The sequence below is a fragment of the Diospyros lotus genome, chromosome 14, assembly GCF_014633365.1.
Source record: "Diospyros lotus cultivar Yz01 chromosome 14, ASM1463336v1, whole genome shotgun sequence".
In the NCBI taxonomy this organism is placed as follows: Eukaryota; Viridiplantae; Streptophyta; class Magnoliopsida; order Ericales; family Ebenaceae; genus Diospyros; species Diospyros lotus.
The window spans coordinates 4123386-4136690 of record NC_068351.1 but is presented as its reverse complement, the minus strand read 5'-3'; the positions used below and the strand labels follow the sequence as shown (position 1 = coordinate 4136690).

The following is a 13305-nucleotide window of genomic DNA, read 5'->3' as shown; positions in this document are numbered from 1 at the left end:
CTCTCTCTCTCACATACCCACCCCCCTCCCTCCGTCGTTCGCTGCTGCGGCCAAATCTCAGTTGTTGTGTATATGTATGTATGTGTGTGTGTGTGTTTGTGATGTTTGCTGTGTATATGTATGTGTGTGTGTGTGTGTGTGTATTTGTGATGTTTATTGCGTATATGTATGTGTGTGTTATGTACGTGTGTTCTGCGTGTATCTGGGATAGAGTCTTTTGGTCTATTTCCTTGATTACAAATTGCGGGTTAAGAAAGGGAAAGATCTTCAGTTGTGATGATTGGCACTCCAAACCCTCAACCGGTTATGTGGCTTTCATAGTTTGTATGCATCTACTTTTTAGCTAAAGTACAGAGGGGTTAGGGTTTTCTCGGTGGAGTGTTTGTGGTCAGAAATTGGGATGTTGGAGTAGAAGATATTATTTTCAGCTGTTGTTGGTAATATATTTATGTTTGTAGTGTCTTAAGTTTTTGTTGTTTCCTTTTCTATTATTTTTATCTCTTTTTTCCTTTTCCGTTATTATTTCAATATTTTTCTGCACCTATTTCAGTAATTTTATCTAAGTCATCTGAGAATGGAATCTCTAATGGAAATCTCACTCTAATTTCGCTTTTCTGCTCTAACTTATATTGAGCTATGTTTGTTTGTTTGCATCCACTTGGGGTTTCGAAGACAATAATGGTTGGTGAGCTCTATTGAGCTCATGGGATTCAAAGCTTGCCGCGTTGTTTTGGTATGAGTAGCATATGAATGTTGTCTTTGGTCTATCGGGCTATTTTGAGTAAAAATAATTCCCTTTTCGAACCTAAATGGTGCTTTTTATTTGTCTTTATTAAACCATATATTGAGAGTAAATAAAATCTGTAATTGCAGATTTTGATAACTAATTCTCTCTTTTACTTCGTCTAAATTGTACTGATTTTGGTATGGTTAGAAACTGCATATTCAAAATCATTTTAACACATTCCTGCATTCATGAAGAAATCTATATAATAAGGAAGAATAATTTTTGAAAATACATTTTATTTATACATTTTATTTGTATGGTTAAGATGGATACATGAAAATATCAATGGTTGACATTAATTCTTTTTTTTCTTCCTATAATTCTTCTTCAGTCCCTAATTGAAGAAGGATTGTTGGATTAGACAAAGCTTATAGTCCCAATACGATTGGATTGCGTGCAATGTACACTATGAAGTATAGAAATCTCTTGAAAATTTCAATCAAAATATTTGAATTAATTATAATAAATTTATAGATATATTAATACATGTAAATAAACAAATTTTTGTCTCTTTTCCTTTTACTTTTCCTCGCTCTACTAACCTAAATTAGTTATTCATCTTTTCTCCCCTCCCAAACACCTCTGCTTCACGCATCCCCATGTTCCAATCTTTGTATTTATATCTTCCCACATAGGGTCAGCCTTTATACATGGGCTTACTTTAAAATTTTATAAATTGTCCCTTTATTTGAATTAAATTATATTTGGTTTCTATAATTTTTTTTTGTAATTGGAGAAAGATCTTTTGAGGTTAACCTTTTCCTTAAGTGAAGATAGTGTAAACCTTAATACATAATAATTTATATTAATTTTTTTGTTTACTATATTATTATTATTTAGAAGTTAGGATAAAATAATAATATTTGGGATAATGCAATTTCATTTATAATTTCAAAGCCTATGGGGAGCGTAGGTAAATAGGTCAAGTGGTGTAATGCATGCATACATACATATATAAGAAATGTTACGAGTGTGAAGGGTTTTAAAAATATATAAAATGTATGAGAGAAATATTTAAATGACAGAGATGAATTTTAAATGTATATTAATAGTTGAGATTGGATGAGATAAATGACGTTTCGGTCCATTTACTCCCTTATTCATTGTCTCTCTCTCCCTCTTTTTTTCTCTCTCTCTCTCACAGACCCACCCACTCATGCCATCTGCAAGTGCGACGGTGGTGAGGAATAGAGGGTTGACGGCGAGTGGAAGGCCTACGGGTGCGACAGTGGTGAGGGGCGGCAAGGACAACTGCTGGTGGGAGGCAATGACAATGATCACATCTTTTGGCCGTTGGTAGCGACCAACCCATCGCCCCTGATCAGCGGCGATGGGGGTTCAAGGAACCCCTGACCTACGAGCCCCCGACCGGTTGTTGTCAGGGCCCTTTCAAGCCCCTAACCAGCAATGGTCGGGGACTCCAAAATTTTTAAAATTTAATTTTTAAAAAAATCTATATACAAGGTCGAGGAGTCTTTTTCAATTTTTTTACTTTTTTTTTAAATTTATTTTTTAAAGCATTTAATACTTAATTTTTAAGTATTCTAAATATTAACTTTTTGAAATTTTTTAAAATATAATGTAAGTTTTGAAATATCATGTAAGTTTTAAATAAAAAAATACCAACAATATAAGTTTTAATGTATAATAATTTAATATTTATAATTTGACATGGATGATTCAATTCCAAAAGAAATAATTTTTTTTTTAAATCATTGATGATCAAATGTTATTTTTAGTATAAAATTTTATTCAAATAATGGTATCAAAGTAGGAAGTTTAATTCAAAATCTAATATTTTTATATTTAGGTGTTGAATCTTTGATATTTAAAGAAATGTAAAATTGGTTAATCTATCATATTAAATTACTAAAAGATACAAATATTCAAAACGAATTCATTTATTTTATTAATTCTATTTTTATTTTATTATTTTTATTTTTATTTTAGACACAATAAATTTTTTTAAAATTAAAATAATATAAAAATCAAAGAGTTCCCACTCACACATGGTCGAGGAACCCAAGGTTCTAGAACACAAGGGTTCTCGACCACTCACGATCAGGAACTCAAAGTTCTCTGACCCCGAACTGGGGTTCCTCCCCTGTTGATGGCCGCAGTCGACGACAGCTGATATGTATTGTTTGATATTTAATTTTTAAGTTAATTTGTTCAAATTGTAGAGTACTTATTGATATGTTTTATTATATAGATTTAGTAATTTTTTATTTTTATTTTAAAATATTAACAAGTATACAATAATTTTTATTTTTATTTTTTTTTCAGTGTTTATAATTTTTTTTTTTTACTTACTCTTATATTTTGATTTGTAATATTAATAAACATTATAAATCTTATATATTTGTTTTTTATTTGTGTTTCGTAGATAATACGTATTAATTATAACTATATCTTATTATAAATTACAATAAAATTATTTACGAGGCACGAGTATAGGCTAGTATATTACATATTCTACCCGGGGAAACCCACTTTCTCTGCTCTCTCTGTGCCCTATAAACCCTTTTCCTCTCCACCTCTCTCCTGTCTTTTTCGTTGCTCTTCTTCTCCAGCAGTCCATTTTCTTTCCTCATCACCCACCGTCCGCGGTTTGGCTGCAGCGCATTCTCCGACGATGCAAGCCCTAGCCATGTCCTACCGATTCAATCCGTCTGCTTGCTGGCTGCATCACTCACCGGCCACCGCCATTTCCGTTCGAAGATCTACCTCTGCCGCCTCTTTTCCTTTCGTCCGTTCTCTGCAATGCTGCCATCTCCATTCTCCGTATCTAAGGTCGCTCTCCATTTCTCTCTTTCCAGATCTGAAATTTTGCATCGGAATGACTCCTTTTTAAGCTTGCAGTCAATAACTTGCTTAAGCAGCTGTTCTGTAACAAAATATATATATATATATTTTTTTCTATAAAAATTAAATTCTTGTGCAGAAGCAGAGATGTGAAGTTTTGCGGGTTTTTTTTTTATCGTTTTTATTTTCTTAAAATATTTCTTTACAAATAGTGGTGGCAAGCCCAAGCTCAGCTCGTAAATTCATGAGCCGAGCTCGAGCCAAGATTTCAGGCTTGACTCGAGCTCAAGCCTGGGTCAGGTATGCCGAGCCCAAACTGAGCTCGGCTCAGTTCGGCTCGATTGAAGCTCTACATGCACATTACATCCATCCAAAACCAACAGCCTTTGCATGATTTAAAAGAGATTGTCTAGAGAGTAGAGAAATGGCAACTAAATAACACAAATATGTAAACACTAAATCACCAGACATTTAAATACAAATTCTATTCCCAGAATCAGGTCGCTGGCATATTTCGATCATCCAGATTCAACAACTGGCAGCAGCTAATCTTCAGAAGCATCGATCTCATCTATCAAATTACAGAGTTGTGCAACAAAGAAATGTAAGAGCAGTTGCACAAAACCATCTCTTATAGGTCAGCGATTACAAAGCAACATAAACACAGCAATATATAGATCCTCTCAAACATCAGGATTGATATCAGATTGAATATTTGAGAAAGTATAGACAGCATTACAATATTCTCGAAACATATTGAACTAATACACCGCCTATTAACTAGTACGCATACATCAGCTGAAAAGCCACATAACACCTCACCTGCTCCCTTTGCTTACACAAGTGAAGAAGAAGGCCTAGTTAGAGAGAGAATTAGAGAGAGAGAGAGAGAGAGAGAGAGAGAGAGAGAGAGAGAGAGAGAGAGGATAGTACAAAAAAGAATTCCTCCCTCGTTTGGACCAAGAATGCGGAAAATCTGCATCTTTTTCAGAGTAGTATACTTGTGGCACCGACTGATTTAACACAAGGAGATCTACCTTAGTTATACTGCATTAAGAGATGGAACACTTCATTCCCGCTCTCCACTACATAATCATAACCGAGTCCATCAGCACGTCCCCGGAACTCATCCATCTCAGCATCAGCAACTTGGATTCCGACCAATACATTAGCACCTGTTTCACCCTGTGGACAATAAAATCAATAAAAACAATGATTTGAATACATGTATGGAACGAGTAGTTGATCCAGCCCCGATGATAAAGAAAAAAAATGTAAGAATGAGCTCTACCTGTCCTCGGTAATGGAACAAACTAATGTTCCATCTTGGACTGAAAGCATCCAAAAATTTCATCAAAGCACCTTGCCTCTCTGGAAAGACAAACCGACAAAGCAGCTCATTCTGAACACTGGATCGGCCCCCCATCTAAAAAGTATCCAAAATTTTGGAGTCATACATAATATTGCAATGAGCAGTATTTTAACCACCTGATTTCTGGTTAAAGATGGAAATGTAATTTCTTTCCGTCAACTTTCTGGGCCCATTCTATTAGGTACACTACAAGAACAGCCATGAAAAAGGGGATTTTCTTTTGGTTTGTTAGGGGTGGGGGCAAGGAGAAAACTATATTTTGTGAAGTCATGATAAAGAAACCACCATGAATCAAATTTGAACTTTAGTACCATCTGACTTTAGACAGAAACTGAATACAGGCCGGAGCAACTTCATATTTAACATTTCCTTCACAAGACCCAGGCCCCAGCAACTTCATACTTAAAATTGCCTTGATAGAAATTAGTTTTAATTTCAACCTCAGACAAGGAACAGAGTTTCTGCAGCCCGAGTTTCAATCACATGACATGGGTTGCAAATTTCTAATATAACACAAGAAACAAACGTACTTACATGCAGATGTACAAACACGTATATAAAAAGCACACACAAAAGACATCAGTTTAAGCATTCTCTGTCATTACTATTTCACAATGTAAGCAGTTAGCCAAGCACGATTATCCAGCTCCAAATGGCCCAAATATGTCAAAAGTGATATTCTTGATAGATCTGGATTCTGGACTTTGTTATAGTTATATGATAAAAAGAATGATAGCCAAGCCCATGTCATTTTCCATACACATCAGGGGAAAAACAAAAGCCCAAACATAATTATTACATCATCTAAGCGTGCAGAAGATTGCCTATGTTCCAATTTGATAATGTGCACGCAAATAATATCTTTTTTTTAAAAGAAACTATAGAAACACCTATGCCAGTAGGTGCAGATACTCTTCGCACTTGGTAAAAAAAAAAGAATGATTTAACCCTTGAACAAAATATTCAGCATATGAATATGAAAAGGAGACGAACTAAGAAGCTTACAAGATGCCGTAAATGATCTTTAACCAAATCATTGTTAGTAAGATTAACAGTTCGAAGCTGAGAAGATTGCATCCGATCAATCATCGCTCTAAGTTCAGAAACGGTGTGGAGTCCAACACTGCAAGCAACCAATATAAAGTTGTGATTATTCTTGTATTTTCTTTTCACAAGTGCCTGATGTGAAGATCTAAATGTAAAAGAAGGTTGTTTAAAAACCTTGAGACACAATCAGTTTAACTTGGTCAAAGAAAAGAGCCTAGTAGTTTAGTGTAAATAAGCTAAACTAAGAGGGACTATATTAAACTTGGTGGAACCTCGTAGACAAGGCATGGGAGATAATGGCCTTACAAAAGATATGGTCATATGAAGATGATTGGAGAGCTAGAATCCATGCAGCCAACCCCACCTAGTAAGATTAAGGCTAGGTGTCGTTTTTGTTGTTGCTGAGAGGGCTAATATTAAAAAGAGAAGAAACTGCAGAAAGGTTTCCTACAAACTGATCTAAGAATTTTTACATATACAGAAAAGTCCTTGCCTGTACAAAACCAGAGCTTCTTTCTTGTTGGATTTGTATCTATATTTGAATTCTGTAATATTCATTGGGCCCACCTGCCAAAAAAGTTCTACAGGTTCATACTGTAAACAAAGACAGAATTAAGCACGATAGTGGACCAATGGTTCAGGTAACATACTAGTTCACAGAAAAGTTTGAAGCTCCCAGGCACCTCTGGCAAGAAAGTTGCAAGAACAGCTTCCCGTTGCCTACCAACATCTGCAAGTTCTGCTACCAATCCAAGTCTACCAAAATTCATGTTTGCCCCACTGGTTATTGCCACAATGTTTTCACCCTTGAGGCCATAATGTTTGCAATATGCTTCAGCTCCAGCAAGGGCAAGGGCACCAGCAGGTTCTAAAATGTTTCTTTTCTCCTCAAACATATTCTGCAACAAAAGCACAAAATTTGTGATACCTAATAATTAAATTTAAATCTACAATTAAGATCTTCGTTCAACCTACAATTAAGGTCTTAACCAAAGCCAAATGTTGGAAAGATCAAAGTGTTATATTTTGCAAAATTTTTACGTTTTAGCCTCAATAATAATGTGGTCCGCTACAGTGGATCTCAGTTGCATGTGTGCTATAAACATCATAGAATATGATTCGAGTAAAGGGAAAATCATCTGAATCCAAAAACCCACACATTAAACCCACAAGAGTGCAATCCATCCACCTAGGTGCTAGATTACATTAGGATCAAATTCTTCCTCTCAGATGCTATTGCAACAATTCTCTACCTACCCTAAGTGGCTTTGGGCCTTTGGCTACGCTACTGGATTTAGTTCCCTTTTAAGTCAAGCCAGTTTCTCAAGCAATCTTTAGCCCATCACTTTTAATATTTTTTCAGCAACTCACATGAAGTCACATGAAAGGTTACAGTGAGCCCAAACTCTAGTTTCCATGTGCTTACATGTAATTACCCCAGCGTATCATGTACAAGTCACTTAAATAGACAATCATACTACATTTGAACATTAAATAGATCAGATTGATTGACCGCAAGATCACGGACTAGAAAATAATCAAACCAAAAGTAGATTCCAAAAATACTAAGCCCTAAACTACATTAAGCTGCCAAGGTTCCTTGATTATGATGTTAACCAAGGAAAATGCATATACAGAAATGCAAGTGAGCTGTAAAAAAGAGATTGTAGATAACTGATGGCAAAATACAAATTTTCCTGACATCCATGGATATAATATAAAGGTAAACATTGCCATTCTCATTATGATAACTCAACAATGTCCAAGTGTAAGCACCAATAAGAAATGTAGAAATATGAAGAAGCCAGGCTAACACCAACATTATATAGCATACTGGTTAAAAATAAAAGACAGTTTAACAAAGAAACCAAAATAAAACTCAAATAGAAAAATAATATTCATCACACATGATAACCCAGTACGCAAGAAAAAACTTAATGGCAAAGGAAGTAACGCTGCAATGGTCAATGCATAACTACAGGTAGATGATAAGATCTTCCTTGAAAGGCATGAAGGTTTGCCATGTACAAATATAATATTAAGGGAATAACAGTAATGCAATCAGTTTCTGCATTATCCAGCAACTTGACGATGATGAAAAGAACTGAAACCAAGCTGCAATAATAGCACTAGAAATTGCTGTGCATGAACTCATGCAGCAAAAGAAATAAAAGAGAAGAATACACAAGCATATGACCATGGAAAGAATTATTACCTTAATAGATGCACATATGGCATCACGGCTAACAAGAACTACCCCATCTATCAATTCCCTGCATAAATGGAAAGTCTCTTCCCCAACAACTTTAACAGCTACACCATCTGCAAAACCTCCCACTTTGTCTAGCATGATTCTCTGACCATGATGTAGTGACAATGCCATTGCATTTGCATCAGCGGGCTCCACCCCAATTATCTTTACCTGTGCAAAACATGAAACAGTCCTCTATATGAATTTATTTGGCAAGAAAAGGAGTTCCTGATAGAGGCCAAGAAAAAAGAGAAAAAGTTTTTGATAGGAAATTTGATTTACTTTAATTTTTATTTAGATGTTTGATTTTTTCGCTTTTATTTTTAGTATATTTGTTTGGATAATTGTAATTTGAAATTCTATCTTTTTGATTGAACTTTAGGCTCTAAATGGGTATTACTGATGTAATCAGGATAAAATTGTTGATTTGGAATAATTATTGAGTTCTCCCTGCTGATAGTTTCGATACAATATTGATTCTTGTCATGTCAAGCAGCCAAGGATAATTTTAATATCATATTGATTGGTATTGTTGCGTGACTATCAGCTACAAAATCAACAGCATGATTAATTTCAGGTCCATTGACCTCCTTCAATGTTATACATATACAAACATGGTATTACCCATAGGTCCATTCACATTTAATACTTCAATTTATTTTATATTTACATTTTGCAATGCTGGAGTAATATTTCGCAAGTTCCCTCAGCGTAGGCCTAAAGAAAGGTAGATGCCTCCAATAATTAAAAAATAATCTAACCTTCCTAGCTTATTAATTTCATAAAATACATTCTCATTTTCGTTGTTCAGCTGCTGGTTGACCTAAGGACAAAAGGCTAGAACAAGCTTAACAATGTGAATATTAAGATCCTTCACAACATAAAGATAAATTTCAAAATCTCTCCAGCCTACACTAAAGATTATGTTTCCCCCTTCCTCACAAAACCATAATCTTCTAAGTATATGAACATGCATAAACACAGATACGTATACACATTCAACTTTATGAATGGCAATTAATTGAAAACCAATTCCTCTTTTCCAATTCTAGTGAACCCCTTCTTTTCCAATGATTCCTATGGTCAACCATTTGTGGCATCTATAGAGTGCTATCTGGATCAATACAAAACCAATCCAATAAGGCAGATGAAATGTCTTTGCACCCTTTCATATTAGGGGAGCATATCCACTAGCTCTGCAATCCAATCTCTTTAGAGGATGTCAATTATGCCACCATATCCCCATTCCACAAATCAAATGACTCAAACAGAATCAAGGACCAAGAACTCAATGAGCTAGTTTGATGATGGGTTGCCGCAATTGCCAAGAAGCTCCTCCAACCTACCTCCTTGCCTCAAAGAACCCCCCACCCCACCTCCCAAAAATAAATAAATAAATGCCCCAAGTTCTAGCCTCAATTGTTATACTCACTTCTGACCTCATTTTTGGACACTGTAAACTACAGTAGACAAAACAAGAAACCATATAAAAATGAGCTCCATGTTGCCCTATTGCATAGCAACCGGAGGAGGTTAGTCTGATTCTGGAAAAGATACAACAGTTTGTTCATGATGATAATATTTCATATATGAAAATTTATGTAAGAAGAGGCAAATACAACTTACAGACACATAGAACAAATGAACATGAAATTCTAAACCTAGCTTGCAAATATATACATACACATTTACTTTGTCTTCTCCCTTTTTCTTATCTTTTGCAAGTGAGATAAGGCAGATGTTTATTTGCCAAATTTTTGCTCTGAGAAAATCAACAGAAGAATGTAAAATCATTAAAAAGAAATGAAAATATTCTATAGCCAAGAACATGTCTGGCTCTAGTGAATAAAAAGACAAAATTGCAACTCAAATTGCCATTTAAAAAAGAAATAAGGGAGAAAAATGTTTAAACTAGCACAAATATAATTTATCCCACCTCTGGAGAAACCCTCTTGATATAGACAGCAATACCAGCTATAAGTCCACCACCTCCAACCGGCACAAATACCGCATGTAACTTATTTTGCATTTGACGCACAATCTCCATCCCAATTGTCCCCTGTCCAGTGATGACATCTGGATGATCAAACGGAGGTACAAAGGTGCGCCCCTCCTCTTCACCACGTTTTTTAGCATATGCTTGTGTTTCATCGTAAGAATCCCCCACAAGAACAACTGTGGCACCCAATCTCTCAACTGACTTCCACTGGATATTAATAAGAAATAAGCAAATGAACAACAGCTTCAGAACTATGTAACGTACAATAGGAACTAGAAACTTGGAAAAGCAACAATTAAAACAATTTAACCTTGATTTCTGGTGTCGTAACAGGCATCGCAATCACTGCATTGCAGCCAAGCCTCTGTGCTGATAATGCAACACCTTGGGCATGATTTCCAGCAGATGAGCAAATGACCCCTCTTTCAAGTTGTTCCCTTGGAAGTTTTGCCATCATGTTATAAGCTCCTCGAAGCTTGAACGAGAAAACCTATAAACATTTCAGCGAGCATAGAATTGTCAGCAGCCATCATGTTAAAGCTCCTTAAACTTGAATGTGAAAACATGCAACTGTTCAGCAAAACACATATTTTATGTCATCTTAACACTTCCATTTCAAATTCTTCTAAAAACATAATTAAATTAGTTATACAAGAACATATAATAGAGGCCAAAAACGGCTGGCATATGGTGAATTTAAGCTTGACTTAATCAACATAAATAAACGAAGCAGAATGTAAGAATGAAAATTTGCCAGGCACGGGTAGTTCAATAACAAGCCATGAAAATTTTCCAAAAGTTTAACAAACCTGAGTGGATTTAAGAAATTATGTCCAAATACAACTAGCTTACTACTCAATTCTCGAATCCAATCTATCTCCTTAAGTTGTACTAAACACACAAGTTCTACCAAGAATTTGTGAATATAAAGTTTCAGAAAACACAATTTCTGGGAAGTTTTTCGTTTGAACACTTGAAAACATGTTTAAAAAGCAAAAAATAATCAATTTCAAGACACCACCTGAAAATACGGGGATTCATTTAATAAAAAGTACTAGTCCAAAAATGATTTCCCAAACCACTTCAATATGGAAAAGAAAAATAATAGCTCAGAATTATCCAATCACCACATCTAATAAAATTCAAATACATAAGCTTGGCCTCCTGCATCACTATGTCATTTGTTCGAGCACAGGAAGCCCCAGTCCATCATAAACAGCCAGAGTCACATCCGACATAATTAGCCAAGCATCAGTAGCCCGTAGACTCACCAAACTAGTCCTGGCACATCCTGTGCAGCTAACGTAATGGAAATCCATCAGAGAAGCCACACTGATGGCCTACCCAGCCGCAGTAAAAGCCATCCAAGCGGCTGCAAGGAAAATCTCATGCTAGCAGGTACCGGCGGGCCACCAGAAGTAGCCATAGGCAAAAAATAAAATAAAATTTAATCAAGTAAATCTACATAAGAATTCGCGCTCACAGGACAATCACCAGTGCTCAAGTTCAAAATTGGGCACCATACCTTCTCAGCTACTCTGAAACTTTGAGCTTCCCAAAAAGTCACTTGAATGAGCTTACATTCGGAAATTTTCATACCAAAGTTTCAATCTTTCTGATGAATTAAAATTTTCACAGACTTTATTAAAATCGAAAGAACCACGGAAGTATAAGACAATTTCGATTTCTCGAATGAGAAACCAGAAAGGAAATAAACTCGATTTAAGAATCTAAGATGCTCTAACATTAAACTGGAAGGATATTACTGCAAAAAAATCGGAATTTTATGCACATTACTCAATCTCGAAATCAGATGAGAAAGTTTTCAATTGTACATTGAGAATCTACAAGTGTAGATGACTTACAGGCTGCAAATCCTCCCTCTTCAGCCAAATATTCGCCCCCAGTCTCTCCGACAGCTTCGGCGCGAACTGCAATGGCGACTCTAGCGCGACGTCGTACACCTTCGACGCGAGTATGTTCGTCAAGTATTCCATCGCATTGGGAGAGTCATGGCCGCCATCCTCCACACCCCGGTCCGGCACCACGCCGAGGAACCCCGCGGGGTACTGCAGTGAATCGGAGGACACCGACAACAGCGGTGGCGGTGAAGGGGACATTTCCAGCGGCTTCTGGCGCGAAGCAACCTTAGGTTTGAGGGAGATCTCGGCCGTCTGCTCCGACAGCGTCGCGCGTATGAACGGCTTGATTTTGCCCCTCCTGATTTCATTTGTCGGCGCTCTGTTTTGGCTCGCCAATTCCGCCCGCCGGACCAGCGGCTGTGGAGGAGCAAAACACAGAGCCTCCATCGATAGAGAGAGAGTGAGAGAGAGAGAGTGAGAGAAAGTTACAGCGGTGGAGGCAAGGAGAACAAGAGAGGCAATGGCTGCGTTGCGTCCGTTTATAAAAAACCGAAGCGCGAGGCTACAGGGTTTTGAAGGGGAGTGATAAAACTACCGGTACGTGTTTTAAGGGAAGTGTGCGAGATGGAGAAACGTTATGAATCTGATTAGTCGGAGTCAAGCCGCCTGCACGGAACATCAAATTGCATGTGAAATCCGAGAAAAATAAAATAAACAAAAAATGACCAAAAATAAGATAAGAAATTTCATCTTTTGGGTGCAAAAGATAAAATCCTTCACTTAAAAGGTCCCTCGCACACTCTCCCACACATATAAAAGAAGTTAATCACGGAACATGATGGCCTCCAAGATAAGAGACATAATACATAATGCCTACAAGGAACCACCCCCATAAGATGATGAAATTCTCACACTGCGACTATCATGACTCAAACTTGCATTCTTAGATGCAATCTTCTATCTTGTGAACCATCTGTGCTATGTCCTAGTTAGGCGTAGGCTAGGGACCGACGAGTTAGGTTAGGCAGAGCTAGGATTATTTTTTATATATGATTTTTTTAATAAATTAGGTATTTTAGTTTTCATCATCTTATTTATTTTTTTAATAAATTGAATGTGGTTGTAAACTTATATATTCCTAAACAGACAAACAATCAGTCTACATTAAATAGTGTATTTTTA

The 13305-nt window shown here is 36.3% G+C and overlaps 1 protein-coding gene across 2 annotated transcripts in view; it reads right to left on the bottom strand.

The window, feature by feature from the left end:
- Positions 1–12681, bottom strand: part of LOC127790343 (threonine dehydratase 1 biosynthetic, chloroplastic-like) — a 36604-nt gene extending 23923 nt beyond the window's left edge. Inside the window, exons 1-9 of one of the 2 annotated variants that reach the window (XM_052319809.1) lie at positions 12127–12681; positions 10572–10751; positions 10199–10468; positions 8227–8433; positions 6662–6910; positions 6505–6578; positions 5970–6087; positions 4884–5018; positions 4196–4777 (exon numbers count right to left, since the gene is read on the bottom strand). In XM_052319809.1, coding sequence (XP_052175769.1) covers positions 4631–4777; positions 4884–5018; positions 5970–6087; positions 6505–6578; positions 6662–6910; positions 8227–8433; positions 10199–10468; positions 10572–10751; positions 12127–12570 — 1824 coding nt within the window. In that variant the 5' untranslated portion in view covers positions 12571–12681 and the 3' untranslated portion in view covers positions 4196–4630. Of the gene's footprint in view, positions 1–4195; positions 4778–4883; positions 5019–5969; positions 6088–6504; positions 6579–6661; positions 6911–8226; positions 8434–10198; positions 10469–10571; positions 10752–12126 lie in introns of those variants that run through there. The other variant, XM_052319808.1, reaches the window with a different exon arrangement.
- Positions 12682–13305: the final 624 nt, after the last annotated feature.